At 42.2% G+C, this 27,151-nt stretch overlaps 1 protein-coding gene across 1 annotated transcript in view; it reads left to right on the top strand.

Annotated features, from left to right (window-relative positions):
• The window catches only part of agbl1 (AGBL carboxypeptidase 1), a 178,043-nt gene that overhangs the window by 72,971 nt on the left and 77,921 nt on the right, over positions 1–27,151 (top strand). The window contains exon 19 of the mRNA XM_072663557.1: positions 7,112–7,292. Coding sequence (XP_072519658.1) covers positions 7,112–7,292 — 181 coding nt within the window. The remainder of the gene's footprint in view (positions 1–7,111; positions 7,293–27,151) is intronic.

Consider the following 27,151-nt stretch of genomic DNA (forward strand, 5'->3'; position numbering starts at 1 on the left):
TGTGTGTGTGAGTGTGAGTCTGCAATGAGCTTGTTTGTAGAACTTTCTCCAGAATTATTGGCATCCTCAATAAAGATGAGCAGAAACGACTCTAAATGTAGGTATTGTGATATACACTGAGGAGGTGGAGCTACAGTCTCTCATTAGGGTGAATATTAATAACACTCTAAATGTAGGTATTGTGATATACACTGAGGAGGCGGAGCTACAGTCTCTCATTAGGGTGAATATTAATAACGCTCTAAATGTAGGTATTGTGATATACACTGAGGAGGCGGAGCTACAGTCTCTCATTAGGGTGAATATTAATAACGCTCTAAATGTAGGTATTGTGATATACACTGAGGAGGCGGAGATACAGTCTCTCATTAGGGTGAATATTAATAACACTCTAAATGTAGGTATTGTGATATACACTGAGGAGGCGGAGCTACAGTCTCTCATTAGAGTGAATATTAATAACACTCTAAATGTAGGTATTGTGATATACACTGAGGAGGAGGAGCTACAGTCTCTCATTAGAGTGAATATTAATAACACTCTAAATGTAGGTATTGTGATATACACTGAGGAGGCGGAGCTACAGTCTCTGCTGTGTAAGTTTGGCTTTATTTAAATAGTTTACGCTCTGATTGGACTTGATGAATAGGTGGTGAGGATCAAGGTGTGACAACAGGCCGTGAGTTGAGATGCCATTTGACCTAACACAGCGCAGTTCACTTCAGGTTGCCGGCTCTGTTTTAGACCCCACAACCCTCACAGCCAGACCCCAAGTGCAGCAGCCCTGATCCTGTCAGAGAGCTCTGACAGCGCTGCCTGTTTCAGGAGTTTAGGATGAGAATAAAGACCAGAGTCAGCAATGACCTTCCCACCTCACAGCGGTGCAGGAGCTGAGGGCTAACCGAGCGTCTGTGTGGGCTCACCAACATGCAAGGGCTGAGACACTACTGATTCTCCTGTGAGTGCTGTTTAAGGTCCTCTCCTCTGTTAATAAGGTGACACTGACGTGTCTGCATTTATATGATCTGTAATAACGGTGGTCTAACAAAGCCCACATTCAGAGCTGTGCTCCTATACGGTCAGTGGGGTGGTCATAATGTCCTGGCAGGACTGTATATATATATATATATACTGCAGGGGTATGGAATTGCTCATCCTCCCCTTGGCGAGGTCCCACAGGTGATGCCGTCTGCAGCTGCAGGTGTGCTGATGGATGTGTGGAGGTGAGGCAGGGGAGGCAGGGACATGCTGACCCACCTGCTGGTCTCCTCCACTGGGGAATGGCGCCCCCTACCTGCCCCTGACGGCTGATGAATATGGACAGCAGACAGCTGTAGGGTTCTCCCTGTGGACCAGCCTGCAGCATATGGTGGAGCGCTAGAACGTCCCAAGCTGAGAAGCGCACCGTCACCACACACACACACACACACACAGTCTCAGTGGGAACCGGCAAAGTGACCCTCCTCATCAGCAACTTCTCTCTGTGCGACTGATCAAACACCGTCTGTTGTTAAGGTGTGTACAGTGGCTGTGTTCCAGTCTCTGGAGGGGTGCAGTACACCGGCCGGAGTGTGTATACTGTTGTGCGTGTGTGTGCGTGCGCATGTGTGTGTGTATGGTCATTTTTAAAAGGCTTTTCACCCTGTTACCTAAAAAATGCTGATTAGGTTTTACACCCCCAACCCCCCCCCCACCACACACACACACACACACACACCTGCAGAACTATTGGCACAGTTGGTAAACATGAAAGTAAAGTACAGAGAGTAGAGACTCCAATTTGAATAAAAATAAAATATTTATTAATTTATGCATTGAAATTATTTTTTAGCTTTAGCTTAGCATATTTCAGGAAATCAAGCTGATTCATTAGTATTTAAATATTTTTAAATATGAAAAAAGAAACAAAAATGCTGAAAAAAACTAAATCGAGACAATTTAAAAATCTATATTTATTATTATTATTATATAATAAATAGCATTTCTCTGGTGTTTATTGAATGAGAAAATACTAAAATACTAAACATATGAACCATTTTAAGCCTTTTTTGCTGTTCCAGCCTGGTCTAGTGCGCCCCTAGTGGTGGAAAGTTCAGTTCTGTTTGTGGCTCCGCCCCGATTCTTTCCACTATTATGTGGCGGTGGGCGGCGACCTTCTGAATATTTCTGATAGTGGTGATATGTTCATGGTTAATCTGTCATGTAAGACCATTAGTCCCGTTCCTAAAGGACTGACCAATAGGAGAACTCGATCGGCTGTATATGCCTAGACAATTTTCCAATGAGCATTTCAAGGGGCAGTGGTCGCGATGTTTGTTGGACACGTGGTTGAATTGAGAAGGGGGGTATTTAAGGGGGCTAAGGGCCAGGAGGACGAGTTTGGGGGGTGGTCCTTCTCCCATAATTCAGTTGTCATACCTTTAGAACTTCTGGGTCATTAAAAACTGCAGTTTTGTGGGGTTGAGGATTTTCACCTCATGGAGAGCAGCCAAACCCACTCAGAGTCCCCACTACCCCTAAACGTGTGTGTTTTCTTCATCCTGGAGGGATTTGGACCCACACACACTCATACACACCAGACATCATGTCCATCTGTCACTGCCCTGCTGAGTTCGTCCTCCCAGCTGCCAAGTTGCCAACACATCACACTGTCTGTTATTAATCCCTTCCCTCACAACACGACAGCGCTGGCGAAATTAATGAATTAATTAATGAACTAATAATTAAATAAATCAGGTCCTCGTTGCTGATTCAGCACCACCACCGTAAATTAATCCCCATTAGGGATATTAAGAGCACTGTCAACGTGCCATCTCCTTTACGCCCCCTTGGTTCCTGTCCTTGCAGATTGTGCACATATGCTGGACTCTTAGGGAGATGCCATGTACAAACAAACTCGCTGACCTCTGACCCCAAACGAATTACACCTTAATTAGCGCACTGGGCGTCCAGGCCCTGAACATCTGAACCGCTGCTTTAGCCACGCTCTTTTTTTTCCCCGTTATAATCACTAGACAATTTCCGAAGACATGCTGCTCGTTAAAACCCCCATTTGCTTCGTTATTCCGCTAAAGGTCTCTGATATGATTAATGCTAATCGGCCTTCTCCTATAGCAGCGGCGGCGGCAAGGCAAACGAGCGCAGCAGTAATAATTAAAACATGCTATAGGTCATGTATAATTGTGTTATGAGTAACATCGCTAAACAGTTTGGCTCTCGTGACAGATAGGGACTGGTCATCACGGGAAAACCAGGGTCCATTTGTGTGGCTTAATTAGAAGCTGATGAATTTGCATAGCTATCTGCTGTTTCCACAAACAGAGAAACACAGTGGTCTCGGTGCCAAAGACTTTCAGCTGTTTTTCCCTTCTTTTGTACATTTAATAAGAATTGAAAACATGTGGCCGCAGATTTGCATTATGCTAATTGCATCACGCTAATTGCTTTCACTGCTGAGCCAGTTTTAGCGTGCGGGTTGAACCCCTAGTTTAGGCCAGGGTTTGACTGACAGTCTGAATGGATGTCCGTATTTGTTATGCTGGCGTAAGACTGGCATAACCCTGATTTCTAAACAGTGCTAACAGCTGCATTCTCTTTTTATACACACACACACACACACACACACACACTATATGTTCACATGTTTGTGGACACCCCAAGTTGCACCCATAGCTGACACAGAATGTGCAAATGCACACACACAGCTTGTCTAGTCCCTGTAGAGAAGAACTTTCTGGAGCCCTATTGGCTCCATGCTGCCTAATAATGCCAGGCGTGGGCTAGAGGGGTATTATAAAGCCCCCCAGCATTGAGGAGCTGTGGAGCAGTGGAGGAACTGTGTTGGTGGTGGAGCTCCATTCAGTACTTTTGAATGGGATGAGTTGGGGATGAAGTGAGGTGATGATCGTACAACATGTTAACCTCATGAACGCTCTTGTTGCTGAATACAATCAAATCCTCACAACAATGCATATTTATTTATTTATATTGGTGCACCAAGTAAAGATCTGCTGCCCTGAGAGCAGCACATGTTCTGTATGGGCTACAAGGAGCATCTGTGTAGAAAAGATCATGCCTAATTCCTCAGTTAGCCAAATCATTAAGACCACACACTCAGATGAAGTGAATGACATTGGTTTTGTTGTAACAGTGGTGCACTCATTGGCCACTTTATTAGAAACACCTAGCTTGTACCAGATACTTTATTCATATATCTCACACTCCCCCTGTATTCTGTCTTCTCCGCCATTCTCTGCACGTAGGTCTCATAACCTGCCATCCCTCACTCCAACACACACACACTCACACACACTCATTCACACACACACGCTCGTCAGGCTACATTAGGTGCAGATAATGACATTGGGAGCACACTCCAAGCTTGTCCTCAATGAACAGGTTTCACTGCGTCTCACTTTGCTGGACTCTCCATAGAACTGGACGTCATTAAAATCCAACGCATCCTTAAGAAACCCTGCTCATAACACACACACACACACACACACACACACACACACACACACACTCTGCTCTGGGACAGATCATATGCTGCCATAATTACTTCCCAAAAGTATTTAAACACATTGCTGTTGGCTGGAATGACTCACACTCCTCTTCCACCTGCAGTCCTCAGCTGATGTACATTAGGTGCACTCTGGCCAGCCTCATTGTTCTACAGCAGCTTTATACTTGCCTCGGGCCGTAAGATGCCAGATGGGATGATGAATAAATCAATGCATACATGGACTGATGGGTCAAGGCTGATGCTAGAGGGATGCTTTGTGTTTTTTGGAGGAGCTGTGTCTCTCACACACACACACACACACAGCAAGATGCAAGTGAATGTAAGGATGAGTAAACGTTTATTAAGACCACTCATTGGCCACTTTATTAAAAACACCTACTATCTAGTGTTTTAAAATATTGGCCACTTTACTAGAAACACCTAGTACCTTGAATGGTCCACTGACTGGTCACTTTATTAGAAACACCTACTATCTAGTGCTTTCATACTGGCCACTTTATTAGAAACACCTTCTATCCAGTGCTTTCATATTACCCACTTTACTAGAAACACCTAGTACCTTGAATGTCCACTCACTGGCCATTTTATTAGAAACACCTACTATCTAGTGTTTTAAAATATTGGCCACTTTATTAGAAACATCTAGTGCTTCCATATTGGCCACTTTATTAGAAACACCTACTATCCAGTGCTTTCATTTTGGTCACTTTACTAAAAACACCTAGTACCTTGAATGTCCACTCACTGGCCACTTTATTAGAAACACCTACTATCTGTTTTTTTATTGGCCACTTTATTAGAAACACCTACTATATATATTTTTAAATACTGCCCACTTTATTAGAAACACCTACTATCCAGTGCTTTCATATTGGCCACTTTACTAGAAACACCTACTACCTTGAGTGTCCACTCACTGGCCATTTTATTAGAAACATCTACTATCTAGTGCTTCCATACTGGTCACTTTATTAGAAATACCTACTATCTATTTTTTTAAATACTGGCCACTTTATTAGAAACACCTAGTGCTTCTATATTGGACAGTTTATTCGAAACACCTAGTACCTTGAGTGTCCACTTACTGGCCACTTTATTAGAAACACAGCATCTGCTGTTTTTAGATCTGTGCGCTCTCTCTGGCACCGAGAGCCTCAGCAACTCTTACTTTCAATATTTACAAATAATAAAAAACCCAAATATGCTCATCTAATTTGTTTTAGGCATTAAAAAATAATACAAACAAATTATTCATACCTCAACCCTGATTGTGCTGCAGCACTGAGATTCAATTAAACATGGAGAATTTAATGAAGCAATGGAGAACACACACACCCACACACACACACACAGCAGCTGCAGAAACTCATTATGTGAGATCAATGGCGGAGTGGCCAATCACGCTAACGTGGGCCTTCCCTGACCGTCCTTTGTGGAGTGGTGGACTGGGCCACAATAGTTGTGCTAAATTAAATTTTAATGTGTTTCTGATAAGCTGTGTCCAACTCTGGCATCCATGTGAAACGTGAGCTTGCTCAGGAGGGTGATGTCATTTTCCTGCTCAGATGAGATGAGTCGGGATGGACATCAAAGGAGACGTGGACGAAGGGGCTTGATTGACAGTTAATATAATGACCTCACTGAGATGGAGTGAGCTGCTGTTGAGCGATTTACTGAGACGTCACCTGCACTGTAGAGGTGCAACACGCTGCTGTTATTTGTAACTATCTGAACTAAAAGTGGGCGTGGCCTAAATCTAAAAAAGTGCAGCACATAGTCTGCATGGGCTACATTAAGCAGGGGTTCAGGCGATAGGGCTTGTTTGGAGCAACCCGCAGGTATTCATGTGGATCCATCAGCTAGTCAGCTCTGCCAGTAGACTCCCTGAGAACATGAGACCCAGCTCTGAAGAATCAAGGAGAGCAGACATGAGAGAAAGGGTCAGGAAAGTATTTGGACGCAGGCGTTTTCAGTGGATCTGGAGGTTGCGTCTGGATTGGAGTTAAAAAATACTGCAGATAAAAAACGTGTGAAATGTGAACATATAGCTTGCTATTATCTATTTATGCTATTTTGATAGTAATAGTTATATTATATATTATATTAATAATATAGTATAATGATAATAATATTGATTTTATTGTATTGATATTGTCAAAAAATGTTATAATACTATATATTCATATTGTTATACATATTCTGTATTACAATTTTGTAATGCTAGCATAGGATTATTATTATTATTATTATTATTATTATTATTACTATTATTATTATTATTATTATTATTATGTTTATAGTGACATAATAATGTGGCTTTTTGTAATAATATGGGTGCAGTACAGTAATAATTGTTATATAGTATGTATTTATTATATGGGATTATATATTCATACTATTGCTACAATTGTTATACATGTAAATTTTGTTACAGCTGGGTTAAAATGTTATAAGACTGTTATAAGGTGGTTATAACTATAACTCTATGATCATATAGCATTAATATATTGTAATTAGGTTGTAATGCTGTGATTATGTAGTAATAATAGGCTACAAAGTGGTAATTATAATATGGTGTGTGTGTAGGGAACCGGCCATACGTAGTTCTGACGGCGAGAGTCCACCCCGGGGAGAGCAATGCTAGCTGGGTAATGAGGGGCAGTCTGGAGTTCCTGTGCAGCAGCGATCCGGTGGCTGAGAGTCTGAGAGAGGCCTTTATCCTGAAGATCATCCCAATGCTGAATCCAGACGGAGTCATCCACGGCAAGTACGGTCGAACACACACACACACACACACACACACACACACACACACACACTCTTTTACTTATTTTGTGTGTGTCATTAGTTGTGTACTGTTTCTAATCCAGGCTTAAACTGATCCTGAGGGCAGTTTCATTAAACCAGCAGTTTGTTTATTGTTAACCGAGTGGAGAACGGTTCTCTCTCTCCAGACACTAATTACAGGTGTAAAGGGTGTCCAGGCAGACTTTTAGGTGTCCATATTAATGCTCTGTTTTTAGGCCATGATTGATCTGGTCTTCTCTTCTCTCAGTTCTGGAAGAGGGGAATTCTTTAATGGAGACCAGCATTAATATTTATTTTTCACAGTATCACAATATTAATAAGCAGTGCAGATGCAGGGAGCTCAGCTGGTTTACAATCCTTTTAGGCTTGTTTGATGCTTAAACTTTACACGTCTAGAGTCATTATCATTTTGCTGTAAATATATATATATATATATATATATATATATATATATATATATATATAATATAGAATATTTATAACCATATAAATATATAATATTATAATCATATTGACAATATTAATAGAATATCATATTATAATTATTACACTATTGAATTCTCTATTACACTATAGCATTCTGAAGCATTTTGACCTCTCTTTTTGAGTCTTGGTTCTTCTCAGCGGTTCCTCACTGTGGCTCTTCTTTGACTCTTTGTTTTTCCTCATGCTTTTAGTGAGTTTCTCAAGTGGCTCCTCTCCATGTTCTTAGGGAGGCTCTTCTTCCTCCTACTCTTAGGTACAATCCCCCTTTTGATTCTCAGTGGTTCTACCTCAACTTCTCTGTCTCGCTCGCTGATGTTGTATCAATGCTTCTTTTGGGACATCATCAGTTGGAAAAGGTGCTGCACTGATAAGGCTATACTGAGTGGTTTGTCATGTCTTACCTCTGTTCTCCAAGCTTTACGCTTCATCAGCAGAACACCGCTTTGCGTTATGTCAGAGTTCCTTATATTATCGAGCAGAAGGAGAGCAGCCTTGAACGATCTTGCTCTCATTATCTCCGTCTTTCTCTTCTCTTTTCATAGAGTGTCGACACTCGAAGCCCTTAGTCATTTTCTTCATGCCACGTCTTGCATATTGTCCTCTGTTCTTCACGTTCTTCAAAGTCTTCAAGAGGTCGACTCTCTTTGAGAAATGTTCCAGACTCTGTCTCCCTTGGTGAAGCTTATTAGGGGGCTGTACCCACATTTCTGGAGAAGCTTTTTGGGCACAGTGACTGGTAGAAAAAGCCTTGTAGATAAATATGTATATACAATACTTCGGTAGCCTCTGCCTTATTCATTCATGGACGTCTCAAACTAACACATCGTCCTGGTAAAAGAGTCAGAACTTCTTGTAGCAATCATGAATGGCTCGGCATGATCTTCTAATGAATACGTCCACGCCAGTGCTATGTTCAGAGGAACTGCGTCCTCCAGCAATGAAGAAAAGACTACTGCTGACTCGCTTAAAAGTCATGTTGCAACGTAGAGAGCTGATTTGTCAAACCCAACATTACTGTAACCAAGCAAACCTATCAAACTATGGACCCATCTGAACTCTCTCTGCTCATTTTCCATCAAATCATCCTCCTCTTATTTGTCTTTCCATCTCCAGCTTCTCCAAATTCCAGCAGTTAATTCTTCCTGTGTTAATATTGGCCCGTTTTTTATTTCCGCCCAGAAATCAGTTTTTTACTCTTACTCTGCTCTATCGTAAGAAGGTGGAGCCACATCTGACCTGCATGGCGTCCTTTCTGGTCGGTACATGGAGGAGCTGAGCTGCACTTTTACTGTTGGAGCTGTTGTCCACTTTCCGGACAAACTGGGAGTCCACTGTGCTGGAAGCTCAGTGAAGGTGGTCTGAGACACTGAGGCATGGTCTGGGAGAAGGGGGGTGGGTCTACCAAATAAGTCTGCAAGTATGGCTCCACCTCTGGTCTCTACTGCGCAGCCTCTGGTTGCAGAATTGACAACATTGTGGACAGTTGTGGTTCCATTTTTATAGAACGGAAGGGAACAGAACCATTGATCTGAACCAGTTTTCTTCTCCACTCTTCTCCAGTTATATAGTGTTATTTGGCATTGATACATTAGAAGCTCTTTCACAAGGATAAGTCTGCTAATTTGTCATTGGTTAGATGTTGTTTAACATAAAACAGCCAACATTTGTTCAAATCCATTCTTGTGAACTTGGTTCTAATGTACTACTAGACTCTCACTGGGGCTGTGGCCTGGACTGAAGGCCCAACTCTAGTCAGGGTTCACCACCGTCTTGATTAGGCCATTACTCAGGAACGAGTGCAGTACAGTGGCTCAGTTTCGAGGTTTTGTGAAGAATGAATGGGACTAGTCTTTAGCAAAGTCATAATTCTCAGGTTATCACCAGTGGATAAGTGGTGTCTGGTGGGGAAGATTATACTGCAAGAGTTTGTGGGATCAGGGGGCACAAAAAGATCATAAGCTAGCCCTTCTCTTTCCAACTGATTTACTTTCTAAGTCTTCTCTCTCTCTTATTTCTCATTTCTGATGGATTAAACCCCTCTTCTGTTGTTGTTTGTTCTGACAACATCTGGACAGAGGGTTTCTGGAGTACACTGGAGACACCTCAGTTTTGGCAATCTTGGCACGGCTCAGCCACCTGTCCCCATAAACTGCCCTCGACTCACCCTTAAGAGTAGGTGGGCCGCTAAATACAGACACTTTCCCCGCATTCATTTATATGCTAATGTAGTTTTACATAGACACAAATGCTGTGGTGTTGCGAGGCCTTTGAAATGGAAATCGTGATTGGACGTGTGAAAAGGTCACATTTGCTTCGATCGAATTCATCATGGACTTTGGAAAAATGTGAAGGGAAATATTCATATTATAGGTCAACGCTAGTGTTGGAGTGAATCTGTCTGTTTTGAATCTTGTTTTAATATCTTGCTCTCTCTCTCTCTTTCTCTCTCTCTCTCTCTCTGGCAGTGTTTATTTGAACGTGGGTATTAAAATCACATTACATCCCGCAGGCCTTTATTTCTCTCAAAGCCGTGTTCTGTGTCAGTATTGCTGTTGTGTACCGAACATATGGAACATTGTTATCTGCCATAATCTGGTAAACACATCTGCACATTCTTACAAAGGGGCTCTGCCTTGGAGGAAGGTTGTGTCACCACTGGGGATGTAACTAAATGTGAATATATTATATGAATGAACGGATACTGCATTCTAACTATTTACATGTCTCAGGTCCTTAAAAAAGTTTCACTCTTGAGGAAACTCTTGAGGATCCCTCTCCTCAAGTTTATCTCTTAATCTCCCGTATATATATATATATATATATATATATATATATACTCCTCTTGTAAACAACCTGGTTCAGTCCAGTTCCTCAGATGTCCAAATGTTTGTGGACACCCCTTCAAATGAATGCATTCTGCTACTATAAGTTGCTCCCATTGCTGACACAGATGTGTAAATGCACACACACAGCTTGTCTAGTCTCTGTAGAGAAGAAGTACTGCCAATAGAATTGGACTCTCTCTTGGCACCATGCTGCCCAATTCCAGGCATGGGCTAGAGGGGTATAAATCCCCTCAGAATTGAGCTGTGGAGGAACTGTGTTCTCTGGAATGATGGTGGTGAAGGGGTGTCCACAAACTTATAGTGTACATTCAGATTTGGGTTCCTGGCTGGACTGGTTTTGTGTATTCAGCTCTGCTGGCATCTCTAGGAGTGTGTGTGTGTGTGTGTGTTCTGAGGAAATCTCTGGTAATTCAGTCTGTTGCAGAGATTGGAAAAAGTCAATCGGTCCTACCTCTCCCTCGCCATCCTTCTCTGTATCTCTCTCTATCTTCCTTTTTGGGGCTGCAGGGAGGGCGAGATGTGACTCGGGACTTACGCTTGTTTGTTTTTCGTGTTATCCTGCTGATTGATGCAGGAAGGGAGAGAGAGAAAGAGAGAGAAAGAGAGAGAGCGAGAGAGCGAAAAAGCCAGAGAGAGAGAGAGAGAGAGAGAGAGAGAGAGAGAGAGAGAGAGAGAGAGAGAGAAAGCCAGAGAGAGAGAGACAGGGTGAAAAAGCCAGAGAGAGAGAGAGAAAGAGAGAGAGAGTGGAGAGAGAGAGAGTCGACAGTGCCCTGGCTGCTCTTGTTTAGTGTTCGGAAGAACAGTGGAGGTGTTCTCCACACGTTTATGATCTCCGTGGTCTCGCATTCACTCTGCTGGAGAAGCTGCTCCGTCCACCTCCTAACGATGTACATTTAGAGAAAACTCACCGTGGTGATTATAGCCACCATTAATCATCATGCAGCTAGAAGATAGAAGATAAAGAGTAAGAAAAGAGTTAACAAAGCTGGAGTTCAACTGGAGGGAACCCTTGCAACCCCCTGCAAGACCCAGTTAACCACCAACACTGATACACATCACTTAACGTAGCATTATGTAGCACTTTAACCTCAAACCAGCAGCTTCAGGATCATGCTGATGCTCCACTATCTGGAACAGGGAGAGCGGTGTCTCCGTCATTCCCACTCCGGGCCGGAACGCTGCTGCTACTGCACTATGGAGGTTTGGTGGGGGAGCTGCAGGAGGAGAACCTCTCTCCAGAACTGCTGTGTAACACTGCAGAACCCATAGAGTCATATTAGTGTAAAATCCTGTAGTGTTACTCTACCACCTCTACAGCCCACATGCTGCTCCACCTTCAGATCAAGCTTCTGCAGCTCTCACACTGTCCAGAAATGCAAGTGTACAGCTGGCTGACCATGAGGGGGATTTGTATTTACTGCAGTGGAGTAGTGGAGTAGTAAAACTACAGAAACAACCCTCAGATACAAACCATGGTTTAGCTCATTGGCTACATTTGAATGAATCAGGCTTTAATATAAAGCAGTACTATGCAGGTATTGGTATATATTGCTCCTGGGCTCCCCCTGCATTTGTGGGACAAGCTCAGAGATCTAGAAGCTTTAAAGCTGCTAAAGCCTTCAGACCGTTTTGTGCAATCCACTGGTTGAATGTCGGAGACCGTGGTCAGAGAGTTGAGAGTTGGTCAGGGGGACGTGTAAGTGTTTGTTCGCTGTCTCACAGAGACAAATCAGAGCCTGTGGTCAAAACGCCATCGAAATATCAAACAGCAACATGACCACGCTTTCGCCCCGCTAAAGACCAGGCAAAATGAGCCAGCAAACAGCCAGCCAATCGCACTTTGTTATCGTTGATAGAGACTGTCAACCTAAGACAGCGCTTAATTGGGCCTGAAATTGAATTAGTCTCTGTCTGAGTCGTTTGGAGGATGCTGTGGTGTTGCGTTTTATCAGCACGCTGCTCGTGAGAAAGCACTCTAACACTCGTCACATAAACAGCACTGAAGATCACGTCGCCCTGTTGTGTGCTGATGGTTCAACAACTCCAAATTTTAAAGAGTAAGTCTGTTGACTTCTATTAAACTTTGCAGAAAGTCGGGGGTTCGGTGAGAAACTGAGCTTCACTGTAGAGAAACTGACCCACTCTGATTTCTTTACGGTGGTAGTGAATGGAAGCAGGCCTCTGTCGCCATGACTACCACACATATACAGCCCATAATTTATTTTGTATCCAAACCCACCAGTGAAGCTACACAGGTCTTTTGAGTTTTATATGGAATGATGATGATGATGATGATGAAGGTAAAATAGTGAATAGAGAATCTCAGCTAATGCAGTTTTCTTTAGGGACTACTTTCTGTAGAAAGTAGAACAGTGTCTCAGGCATCAGGCAGCGTCTTCATCACCATTAGGTGAAGAACTTTCTGTGAGGAGCTTTTAGTAGAGCTTCAGACGTCTGCTTCCCTTCACCTCCACTGTAGAACCACAGCTCTGACTGGGGGAGCTTATCTAGAACCTCCACTGTAAAACAGCAGTGCTGGTCAGTTTGAATAGTGTTCAGCTTTAAGGCAGTGATGTTTCTTACCTCATCAGTCAGTGTAATCAGATTTTTCGGTTGTAATAATTAGAACTCGTGTGATTAGTGTCTTTACAAAAGTGCCGTAGCCAGTAAATAGCTGTGCTGCTACAGTGTCCCTGTGAAGTGCACAGCAGGAGGACGCAACCCGAACAGTAAACAGCAGCGGTGCTGATGATAATTTCATATTTATTTAAATTCTCCTTGATTTATTGTTTTATAAGGGACATTAAAAACGTCTCACACTTTAATCCCTGTGGTGAAATAATTCCAGTGTGCGTTTGTGCTTTTTAGACACTTGGCCTAGAATCTAAGGGGGTTGGGTGCAGCAGCAGAGCTGGCTCTACCTAATAGGTGACATAAGCAGTTGCTTCAGGACCCCACAGCTACCAGTAGATCCCTCCTAATAACTAAACAGCCTCAATTCCTCATGGCATGAATTCCACAAGCTGTTGGAAGCCTTCCTTTGAGATTCTGGTCCATGTTGACCAGATTGCATCCCACAATTCTGCAGAACCTTTAGCCACATCCCAAAGGTGGTCCACTGGATTTAGATCCAATGACTGGTCAGAACACTGAACTCACGCATCCCAGCATCTTCATGCTGGAAGAAGGTGGAAGAAGATGGGTAAGCTGTGATCATGATGGTCAGCAATGATAGTCAGAGAAGTCTTCCAGAGATGATTGATTGATCGAACTTTTCCCCCACACCATTACACCACCTCCACCAGCCTGGACGGTTCACACAAGGCAACATGGGCCCATGGATTCAAGCTGTTGGTGCCCAATTCTGACCCTACCATCTGTGTTCCCTGCACAGTACAGTAGTCCCAGAATCCCCAGCAGTAATCAGCGCTGACCAGACCCACCTGTTTGGCACGGTATACATACATACACTCTGAGACACTGACCTCTTACAGGAAGGTTCTCCTTTTGAGTCTTGATTTCTTTCAGAGGTCCTTACTTATACCATTATATAGGTTCTCCTTTTGAGTCTCAGTTCCTCTCAGTGGTTCTTCCTCCTGCTCTTAGAAAGGTTCTTCTTCTGTGTCTTAGTTCCTCTCTGTAGTTCCTCCTCAGGCTCTTAGGAAGGCTCACTTGGGTCTTGGTTCTCTCAGTACTTCTTACTCGTACTCTTTTTGAGTTGGTTCTTCTCAGTGGTTCTTCCCCATGCTCTGACGGATGTTCTCCTCTTAGGTATTGAGTGTTATTCCCAGTGCTTCTTACTAACACTCTATGGAAGGTTCTCCTTTTGAGTCTTAGTTCCTCTCAGTGGTTCTTCCTCCTGCTCTTAGAAAGGCTCACTTGGGTCTTGGTTCTCTTAGTACTTCTTACTTGTACTCTTTTTTAGTTGGTTCTTCTCAGTGGTTCTTTCTTATGCCCGGACAGATGTTCTCCTCTTGAGTCTCACAGTGTTTTACCAGTGCTTCTTACTAACACTCTGGACGGATCTCCCTCTGTGTCTTAGTTCCTCTCAATGGTTCTTCCTCCTGCTTTTAGAGAGGTTCTCCTTTTTCCTCCTCTTAGGTTCTCTCTGTAGTTCCTCCTCAGGCTCTTCGAAAGGTTCTCCTTTTGTGTCTTAGTTCCTTTTAGTGGTTCTTCCTCATCTTATGGAGGTTCCCCATTTGAGTCTTAGTAGGTTCTTCCTCCTGCTCTCAGAAAGGTTCTTCTTCTGTGTCTTAGTTCCTCTCTGTAGTTCCTCCCCAGGCTCTTAGAAAGGCTCACTTGGGTCTTGGTTCTCTCAGTACTTCTTACTCGTACTCTTTTTGAGTTGGTTCTTTTCAGTGGTTCTTTCTTATGCTCTGATGGATGTTCTCCTCTTGAGTTTTTTTAAGTGCTTCTTACTAACACACTGGAAGGTTCTCCTTTTGAGTCTCAGTTCCTCTCAGTGTTTTTTCTTCATACTCTTAAGAAGGTTCTCCTTTCGAGCCTTGGATTCTGTGTGGAGATCTTTGGGAGGTTCTGCTGACACTGTCTCCCTCAGTTGCACTGCACTGTTTGTGGGTAAAGCACAGCACAGTGAGGCTGGATTGGCTGGAATTGGGTAGTTTTTTATTGTCGGGTTCTGTTCTGTCTGCTGTCCGCTTTACGCTTCATCAGCAGAACACCAGCGTTACGGAGATCCTTCTAGTATTGAGCAGAAGCAGAGCTGCCTCCTATTCTCTCTGCCTTTCTCCCTTTTATTTCCTCTTCCTTCACTCCTGAATATCGACACTCTAAGCCCTCAGTCTTTTTCTTCACGCCAAGGCTTGCGTTCTCCGCCTGTGCTCACACTTCTCCTGGTCTTCAATAGGTCGTCTTTCTTTGAGCAATCTCTCGCAGTCTGCCGCATCGCTCTCCTCCCTCCCAAAGACAGCAAAGAGCAAATACCTCGGTCTCCAGAAAAGGATGTGTTTGTCTCCCAGACGCCCCAGAGAAAGCTCTCAGGTTTGCTCAAACACGTTCTGCAATCTCTCACGCGCTTTCCACCTGTCACACCAGCCGGCTTCCTCGAGATCGAGTGCCTGCCTTCAGATATTCTCCATAACCCACCTTTTCAGCCAAGCTGATGGCAGCAATGCATCTCGAATGAAAGCATCTGAGACATCTTTGGGTGACGGAGAAGCCTCCACCCAGTCAGAGCGTTTCACACCTGCAAGGAATTCATCTTGGTCAGGGTTTCCAAAACAGCCAAACTTGCCTAAATAAGGATGGTAGACTATTACCACATATACACGAAACTGACAAAAGTATTGGGACACCTGCTCATTTGTTGTATCTTCTCTAATTAAGGGTATCAAAATGAGTTTCTCCTGCTTCTGTTGGAGTAACTGTCTCTACTGTCCAGAGAAGAAGACTTTCTACTAGATTTTAGAGGAACATTGCTGTGAGAATTTGATTGCATTAGGTGATCCCCAACTCTTTAACTCATCCCATCCAAAAGTACTGGATGGAGCTCCTCCACCATCATTCCAGAGAACACAGCTGTTCCACTGCTCCACAGCTCAATGCTGGGGGGCTTTATACCCCTCTAGCCCACGTGGCATGGAGCCAATAGGGTCATGATGTTGATCTGCTCCAGAGAGTCCTATTCTATTGGCAGTACTTCTTTACAGGGTCTAGACAAGCTGTGTGTGCATTTGCACGTCTGTGTCAGCAAACATTTCACAACACTACAATTGTGAAAAGTGTGTTGTAAACGGTATGCTGTAGTATATTTTATTAATTAATTAAAATGATAACATAATTATTACAGTAGCACAGTTATTATATTACTAATAATTAATGATATGTAAATACAAGTACTTTTGTTATTAATAAATGCATCATTAATATATTTAATCAAACATATTACTATTATTATTATTATTATTATTATTATTATTATTATTGTATTATGTTATTATTATGTTATTATTATTTTATTATTGTCATTGCATAGTGGAGTGAGATGTACAGTATTTTACAGTATACCAGTGATGCAGGTCATATTATGGGGTGTATTGGAAGCATGTGTGCAGTGCAGTGTGCAGTAGAGTTGTGGGCAACAGTGAGATGGGTGGGGGGCTCTGAGGGGGTCAGGCTGTGATGGTCAGCAGTGGCACTATTGTGTGGCAGGTATGGAGGTGATTATGTCGCTGTGCTGTGTGTAAGTGGACATGGCATTGCTCTTAGATCCTGAGTGGGCCGTGGGGGTGTGCTGGAGGGGAAAGGGAAGGAGGGGGGGGGTTGATCTGTATTAACATGTTTTGATGCATGGGGGCTCTATGACTCTGACATATTGTGGAGGCCCCGTGGGCTTCTGGGATATGGAGCAGTGATGGATGGAGCTCAGCCTGACCACTTCATCATTCTACCGCAGCAACGGTGACCACAGCCAGCAATGTCCAGCCAAACACACACCTCTCTCTCTCTGCTCTCTCTCTCTGTCTGTCTCTCTCCTTTCTGTCTCTTTCTCTCTTCACTCTGTGTCAATTGCAAGAGCCAGAGCCACAAATATGCCAAAACTACCTCCAGGACCACACACACACACACACACACACACACACACACACACACACACACACACACACACACACCCTGACGCCATCTTCCTGCTGTCTCATTAATGTAATCATGTCACGGTGTGGACTGTGTACTCGGTCAGTGGTGTTACAGTGTGGAGTGTGTTAGGGGTCAGTGGTGTAACAGGGTGGAGTGTGTTAGGGGTCAGTGGTGTAACAGTGTGTGGAGTGTGTTAGGGGTCAGTGGTGTAACAGGGTGGAGTGTGTTAGGGGTCAGTGGTGTAACAGTGTGTGGAGTGTGTTAGGGGTCAGTGGTGTTACAGTGTGGAGTGTGTTAGGGGTCAGTAGTGTAACAGTGTGTGGAGTGTGTTAGGGGTCAGTGGTGTAATGGTGTGGAGTGTGTTAGGGTTCAGTGGTGTAACAGTGTGAGGAGTGTGTTAGGGGTCAGTGGTGTAACAGTGTGTGGAGTGTGTTAGGGGTCAGTGGTGTTACAGTGTGGAGTGTGTTAGGGGTCGGTGGTGTAACAGTGTGGAGTGTGTCAGGGGTCAGTGGTGTAGCAGTGTTAGTAGCGGTCAGTAGTCTCCCTCTATCTGTCCTCCTCTCTTTCTCTGCAGATCTGATTCTTCATGTCCTTGATGGATTTGATAATGGCCTTGGTCCTGCAGGTCTCAGTGCAGGACCTCTGTGGTGCCTTTCTGATTTACTCCCTGTACGGACCGTGTTCAGCACTCATTCGATAATGCCACACATGTCCTATTGTGCTGCAGCCCACGCCGGGTGAGGAAATAAATGTCATGATGTAAACTAAACATCAGTGGGGGGTTGGAGATATTGAGCAGCGTGAGGTGCAATATGTGCGTCAGGGTTTTGGTTGCAAACATCAGACGAGCCCGAGGCCAGTTGATTGAAAACATTTTTCACATGAGGGGGGCTCTTAGAGCGGTCCTCCATCACACAAAGCCAGAGCACGTGGGCTTATTGGCTTCAGGACGGCTTGCTAAGAGATTGCCTCTCGCTCAGAGCGCTCTGAATGGGGAAGGGTTCGGGAGGTCGCTTGTAGAGTGTGTGTGCAGTGTGTGGAGAAGCAATTCAAGCTGCTCCTCCAGAACAAATGACCACAACTCAATTACAGCCGTCTGAGCTCTTATCCGACCATCAAAAATTTGTGAATATCTGGTCAAAAAAACATTTATTATTATTATTATTATTATTATTATAGTATATATATATATATATATATATATATATATATATATATACACACATTTAATTAATCTGATATTTAAGCCATCACCTGGCAACACTATAACACCCATCTAGCAGCAACTTACAGCAACATAACAACCACCTTGTATACCATAGCAACCACCTAGCAACCACTTAGCAAAACTATAGCAGCAACACCATAACAATCACCTAACAACACAGAATCAACTACCTGTGATGACACAGCAGGCATGTTGCAACACTACATCAACCTTTTAGCAACACCATAGCAACCACCTAAAATATCATTGCAACCACCTCACAACACCACAGCAATCACCTAGAAACCACTTAGCGATATCATAGCAACCACCTAGCAACACAATAACAATCACCTAGCAACACCGAAGCAACCACATGTGATGCCATAGCAAACATGTAGCAACACCACATCAACCTTTCAGCAACACCATAGCAATCACCTATCAAAAAGAGGTGCAGCCTAGTGACCACCTAGCAACAGCCTAGAAACTGCCTGGAAGTAGGAACCACTCAGGCAGTGCAAATATGGTCAAATTTCACAAAAGACTCTGCTCAACTATCAAACACAGATTTTTATGAAAGCATTTTGAAAAGCCAGGTAATGGTCAGTGTGTGTCCACTCTCTTTCTGTGGTTGTAATGAACAGCACGGACGTGTGGAAGTAGGAGTCGATGTGTGGCTGATTTGAGGTGCCTTGGCGCTTCTAGAACAGCCATTAGAGCTATCTCTGTGACCCTGGCGTGAATTATATTTGACCAGAACTCTGTATGCGACGTCCCAGCGGGTGCGCTACCTGATCCAATCAGAGCCTTTGACCTTCCTCTCTTTAATCTGTTCATTTGTGGTGCGTCTGCGTGAGCGATTCGCCGCGAACGACCTCCTATATCATCAGCGCGTTGATTGATGCTGATTATTTATGCCAAGGAATGATACAACGAGGGTATTGGATATCAATATTTGGCTCCGTGGCCAGCAGTGGGACACTAATGGGCAGTTCTCTGGAGCAGCTGTCTCACACATTAGAGACGTGGAAAAGCAAAAGGTCCAATTTATCTCTTCGGCTGACAAACCAGGCATTGTGGCGGCTCTGACATGCTGTGAATACAGAAACAGTCTCTCAGACTCGCTGTGCCTGGAATACAACTGACCTCTCCAGGCCCCACCCACAAAGCTGTTCCTTCATAGCTACTGTTGTTAGGGTTGGACAGGCTCTGCAGAACACTGATAATCCATTTAATCCCAATGAGAGACTGTAGCTACACCCTAGTGTGTGTATTAATAATGCTCTAAATGTAGGTATTGTGATATACACTGAGGAGGAGGAGCTACAGTCTCTCATTAGGGTGAATATTAATAATGCTCTAAATGTAGGTATTGTGATATACACTGAGGAGGAGGAGCTACAGTCTCTCATTAGGGTGAATATTAATAATGCTCTAAATGTAGGTATTGTGATATACACTGAGGAGGCGGAGCTACAGTCTCTCATTAGGGTAATATATATTAATAATGCTCTAAATGTAGGTATTGTGATATACACTGAGGAGGAGGAGCTACAGTCTCTCATTAGGGTAATATATATTAATAATGCTCTAAATGTAGGTACTGTGATATACACTGAGGAGGCGGAGCTACAGTCTCTCATTAGAGTAATATATATTAATAACGCTCTAAATGTAGGTACTGTGATATACACTGAGGAGGCGGAGCTACAGTCTCTTATTAGGGTGAATATTAATAACGCTCTAAATGTAGGTATTGTGATATACACTGAGGAGGCGGAGCTACAGTCTCTCATTAGGGTGAATATTAATAACTCTAAATGTAGGTATTGTGATATACAATGAGGAGGCGGGGCTACAGCCTCTCATTAGGGTGAATATTTATAACTCTCTAAATGTAGGTATTGTGATATACACTGAGGAGGCGGAGCTACAGTCTCTCATTAGGGTGAATATTTATAACTCTCTAAATGTAGGTATTGTGATATACACTGAGGAGGCGGAGCTACAGTCTCTCATTAGGGTGAATATTAATAACGCTCCAAATGTAAGTATTGTGATATACACTGAGGAGGCGGAGCTACAGTCTTTCATTAGGGTGAATATTAATAACGCTCCAAATGTAGGTATTGTGATATACACTGAGGAGGCGGAGCTACAGCCTCTCATTAGGGTGAATATTAATAACTCTCTAAATGTAGGTATTGTGATATACACTGAGGAGGCGGAGCTACAGTCTCTCATTAGGGTGAATATTAATAATGCTCCAAATGTAGGTATTGTGATATACACTGAGGAGGCGGAGCTACAGTCTCTCATTAGGGTGAATATTAATAAGGCTCTAAATGTAGGTATTGTGATATACACTGAGGAGGCGGAGCTACAGTCTCTCATTAGGGTGAATATTAATAACGCTCCAAATGTAGGTATTGTGATATACACTGAGGCACTAAAAGTGCACTTGTTAGTGCGGAAGTGCTCACTTTTGGACCATCTCAGAAGGACAGATTTATTAAGAAAAGTCTTGAAGGTCACAGCATAGCATGCTGATTGCCACACTGCTCTGTATCCTCCACACACACACACACACACACACACATATCTGGAAGATTCATTCGTTCTGCATCCAGGCAGGGTTTGAGCGCAGTGGAGATGTGGAGGATAAGTCATTGAGGTTTGGGTTGGGTTATGAATGTCTCTCGCTGGAAAGTTGAATTCTCTGAGCTTTCAGGACGGCCATGTGCAGCAGGACTGTAGAAAAGCCTCTCAGACACTGCTCTCTCTGAATGGTGGAGATTGTAGAGAGTGAACGGTTTGTCATTGGAAAGGAAACAAATAGAAACCGACAGAGACGAGATACTGACGAGAACATAACTCTCCGTCCTCTGAGAGATGGATTAGGATTAGTTTTTTTGCAATCTGTTTTATTTACATTATCTCTCTCTCTCTCTCTCTCTCTCTCTCTCTCTCTCTCTCTCTCTCCCTTTCTCCCTCTCTCTGCCTATCTCTCTCTCTCAGTCTCTCTGAGGCATAAGGGATGTGTGCCTTTATGGGATGTGCCTTTATAGAGCCGAGTTCTAAAGGTTTCATGTGTATATGAAGAACAGAGGCCGCTTTAGGCCTTCAAATGGTTCTTTGTGGTGATGGAGTTTTATAGAATATTGCTTCTGTCTATATACCCCATTGCCCTGAACCCTGAAAAAGAGCTCCCTACATTTTTAAGATTATCTGTTAAGAATTAAATTAAATCGCAGGCTCATTCAGTCATCCACAATGAATTACTCTGAATTTAGCACCTTCTATGAATTATTCAGTACCCATTATGAATTTTTTGGCATCAACTGTGAATAATTCAGTATCTATTACAAAATGATTAAGTACCTATTTTGAATTATTAAGTATTTATTATGAATTAGTACATGTCATAATTATTCAGTTCCCTCTGTGTATTATTTAGTACCTACTATAATTTATTATAAAAGAGCCCATGATTAATTTTTCTGTATCTATTACTAATTATTTAGTATCCAGTATAAATTATTGAGTGTCTACTATGAATTAGTTAGTACCCACCATGAATTATCTACTGTGAATGATTTGGTTCTCACTACAAATCATTCAGTGTGTATTATGAATATAGTATCCACTCTGAATTATTCAGTACAGACTATGAATTCTTCAGTATCCACTCTGAATTCTTCAGTATCCACTATTAATTATTTAGCATCCACTATGCATTATTCAGTACAGACTATGAATTATTTAGCATCCACTATGAATTATTCAGTACAGACTATGAATTATTCAGTGCCAGTTATGAATTATTCAGTACAGACTATGAATTATTCAGTATACACTATAACTTATTCAGTATCCACTATAAATTATTCAGTATCCACTCTGAATTATTCAGTACCAGCTATGAATTATTCAGTACCAGCTATTAATTATTTAGTACAGATTATAAATTATTCAGTATCAACTATGAATTATTAAGTACCCACTATGAAGTATTCAGTACAGACTACGGATTATTCAGTATCCACTATGAATTATTAAGTACCCACTATGAAGTATTCAGTACAGACTACGGATTATTCAGTATCCACTATGAATTATTCAGTACAGACTATGAATTATTTAGTACAGACTTTAAATGATTAAGTACAGACTTTAAATTATTAAGTATCTACTATGAATTATTCAGTATTCATTATAACTTATTCAGTATCCATTATAACTTATTCAGTATCCACTATAAATTATTCAGTATCCACTCTAAATTATTCAGTACCAGCTTTGAATTATTCAGTATCAACTATGAGTTATTAAGTACCCACTATGAAGTATTCAGTACAGACTACGGATTATTCAGTATCCACTATGAATTATTAAGTACCCACTATGAAGTATTCAGTACAGACTACGGATTATTCAGTATCCACTATGAATTATTCAGTACAGACTATGAATTATTTAGTACAGACTTTAAATGATTAAGTACAGACTTTAAATTATTAAGTATATACTATGAATTATTCAGTATTCATTATAACTTATTCAGTATCCATTATAACTTATTCAGTATCCACTATAAATTATTCAGTATCCACTCTAAATTATTCAGTACCAGCTTTGAATTATTCAGTATCAACTATGAGTTATTAAGTACCCACTATGAAGTATTCAGTACAGACTACGAATTATTCAGTATCCACTATGCATTATGCATTACAGACTATTAATTATTCCGTACAGACAATGAATTATTCAGTACCAGTTATGAATTATTCAGTACAGACTATGAATTATTCAGTACAGACTTTGAATTATTTAGCATCTACTATGAATTATTCAGTATCCATGGATTTTTCAATATCCACTATGAAATATTTAGTACCGACTGTCTGTGTATCTGTGAATTTGTGCAGTAGTGTAGTGTGATTTTGTGGTTTCCTGCTGATCTGCTGGTAATGCCTGAGGAGTGTGTTTCTGTGTGGTCTGAGTAGACTCTGTGTTTTCAGTCCCGGTTCTCTGAGTCCTGCCACTTCCTATCTGCCTATCGGAAGCTGCTGGCTGCTAGATTAGCACCGAGCTGGCAGCTTCATCCATCCCGCGCTGTGCAGTGGATGAGTTTCACCTCGTTTCCCACAGGACGCTGATCGCTCAGGCCCTGCTCAGGTCATGATGAGGTGCAGGAAGAGAGCGAGGGGATGTAATCTCGTACCCCATATCGTAAATCCAGCGTTCTCCATCAAAACTCAGCACCTGCCCCCACCTCCACGTCTCCATACTAACTGCAGTGCACAGCTGGTGACACCCTCCACACACTGCATTCTCAGACACTTTCAGTGACCACCATCCCTTACAAAGCTCCTCACTACTATTCACTATTGCCCCTTAAAAGCTGCAGGGAATGCAGTTATATTAATAGCTGGCTTTGATTTAGACATTTTTGAATAGACACAGTACTGTGCAGAAGTTTTAGACACATTAATGATCAAATCACAGCCAATCATAGATCAGAACAGATAAAGCAGCTGAACATGAATCCAGTAAAAAGGAGAAACAAGAGCTTCTCATTCTGAAGAAAGAAAGTAGTGAGATCTTGTCGGTGAGCTAGTCTGAAGAACAGAGCTCGGTTCCTCCAGGTTTCTCCTGGACGCCCCCCAGTCCAGCCAGCACAGCGTGGAGGATGTGTTCATCTCCATCATCATCATCAGCAGCAGCAGCAGCAGCTCACCTGATTTACCATCATTAAGCCCTGATTTACCACCAAACCAGGTGTTGATCTGAGGAGAACTCTAAATAATACTAGACTCCATGAACCATGAGGAGAACTTTGGAGATGTTCTAATGATGAACCTCCACCACTTTCTGTGCTTATTCTAATATCAATGTTTTACCTAGGAGATAAACACTTACTGATCAGATAAGGACATTGTTTGTTCTGACTTTCACAGTTGATTGATTTTAAATAATAATAATAATAATAATAATAATAATAGAATAATGAGATAATAATGAGCTAACACTGAAAAAAAAAACAGTGCATCCAACAAGAACAAGTCTATCTCAATTCAGAGCTCAACACATGTTCCTCTCAGCTTTTCAGTGACAGGCAAGAATCAAATATGAAAATATGATTTGTATGATTTTCCCCTTAACCTGATTATTTTTAATAGTTCAACAGCAGAAATGACGGCTACTCACTGGAAAGAGGTTGAGATTGGGTCGTCTTGTCATGCCATACGTTGTCAGTTTGACCAGACAGATGACCAAGATGAGGGACTAACTGAGTGGTAAAGGAAAGTGCACTTGTTTAGTGTGGATGGACAGATCCCATTACCCTTATGTGACCTAATGTCATCATGTTTGTGTGTGTATCATGATATAACCCCCCTCTGATTGGTTACATCAGTGATGCCTGGAGGTCTGTTTCTGCCCTGTTTGGCTAAATCATCTCCTCAAACGTGTGTTTACAAGTTTATTTGACTCCACCTGTCAGACACATCTATCAATAGTTTAGAGATGATCTAAATTTAGTGTAATTTACTGTACATAATGACCTGATAGCTGTTCATTTCCATTACAAACACACAATAAATGTATGTAGGGCTGGTAAACTCCAAAAAAAAAATAAACAAACCAACATTCAGAGCCTTTAATCAACATAATCTTGCCCATATTGATTATTGTAGGCCTGTCTAGTCAAGTCAAGTCAAGTCAAATTTATTTGTATAGCGCTTTTTACAACTGTTGTCGTCACAAAGCAGCTTTACATAATTATTACTTAATAAAGAACAGAGACAGAGAAGAAAGAAGAAATAACATGAAGCGTCAAAGACCCCCGTGAGCAAGCCAACGGCGACAGTGGCAAGGAAAAACTCCCTCAGAGCTGGAGGAAGAAACCTTGGGAGGAACCAAGACTCACAAGGGGGACCCATCCTCCTCTGGCCAGACTGTTTTAAACATTAATGATAAAAATTACCAAACCAGGTACAACAGAAAGTTAATAGTTGTGATATTAATAGTATATTAATAGTCTAGTGCTTGTAGTCTGTGAACCTATTGACACCATGCTGCCTAATGCCAGGCGTGGGCATTGAGGAGCTGTGGAGCAGTGGAAGAGCTGTGTTCTCTGGAATAATGGTGGTGGAGCTCCATCCAGTACTTTTGGGATGAGTTGGGGAGTTGGGGATGATGATGAGGTGGGGTGGTGATCATCATCCAACATCCTGACCTCACTAACGCTCTTGTTGTTGAATGCAATCAAATGCAAGCAATGCCTCTCCAAAATCTAGTAGAAAGTCTTCTTCTCTGGAGAGTAGAGAAAGTTACTCCAACAAAAGCAGGATTAACTCTTAATAATAATGCCCTTTGTTTTAGGAGAAGCAGTGAATATGCAGTGTCCCAATACTTTTGTCCATGTAGTGTTTATCGTTATTCATATATCACTCTTATTCAGCTTTCTACAGTTTAGCCCTGGTTTAAGAAGTTGTAAGAAGGGTTTCAGCCCAGACTGCTTTGTGTTACATTGCCTTGAAGACTAAAATATGTAAATAAGCTTGGTTTTGACTGGTTGTCCTGTATTTTGCATCCTTCAAAAAGCAGAAATGATGCTCAGTACAGGCCTGTTGAATTCTATGGGATAGAAAACTGTGTAAACATGAATTTAGGTACATAAATAAAACTAAACACATTAGAGGCCATAAAGCAGTGGAATATCCTAGCTACAGTTCTGTGACGAATAAATATATATAATTAGAGCTGCTCTGAAGTCTGCTCTCCAGCACGGTGTTTAAAGTGCATTCGCTCATCCAGCCGACAAACCCTGGCTCCTGCATGTTGTTTAAAAGCATGAGTTTGTTTTTGGTCACGTTTGGCTTTAATTTGGCCGAACGTGGACCAAAGCATCCCGTAATGAGCGTCTGTGGCGCTGCTCGAACCGTGGTATTTTGCTCAATTACTCTCCACCACTGCACCACAACTCCCACACCCAAATACTCAGAGCGCTGTCTAGAGCCTATTTGAATAAACCCCACTGTTTTACAAAGGAAAGCAAACCCACCCTGCGCCAATTATGCAGCCGAAGGTCTCGGATGGGTCCGAAAATCCGAGCTCGGGTGAGGGAAATAAGAAGCGTGCAGATGTATTCTGCAATCCTGTTTGGGTGGAATGGAAATGTACCTGCTCGTTACAAACCCGATGGCATGGGATCGTTGCCCAAACTCACTCAATAGTGAGTCTGCTCTGGGCCCCATTAGACTCCCCTTGGTAATGACCGGGAGGGGGTGGGGGGGGGTGGTTTGGGCAAAATAGTACAAGCTGGTGGACAATTGAGTTTTTCGTATTTCTGAGAGCTTGTCCAAATCACAGAGTGCTCAATTTAATATTTGGCCTCTCATTTGGTTTAACCCGTTAAAACCAAGCATATCATGTTTTATGCATGTGCTTTTTAATTTTTGAGACTTCTGTACCATCAGTGTGAGAATTAATTAATGAATCATCACAAAATATTATCAAATAATATAAAAATAATAACATTTATATATAATACATGAAATAATTAATCATTAATTATGTGAAAAATTAATCTGTGCACTGCACACACCAGACAACATGCATACACATTTCATGTTAGTTCTAGGTCTATCAGGCTGTAGGATAGCAGATGTA

Source organism: Salminus brasiliensis, chromosome 19, assembly GCF_030463535.1.
Source record: "Salminus brasiliensis chromosome 19, fSalBra1.hap2, whole genome shotgun sequence".
In the NCBI taxonomy this organism is placed as follows: Eukaryota; Metazoa; Chordata; class Actinopteri; order Characiformes; family Bryconidae; genus Salminus; species Salminus brasiliensis.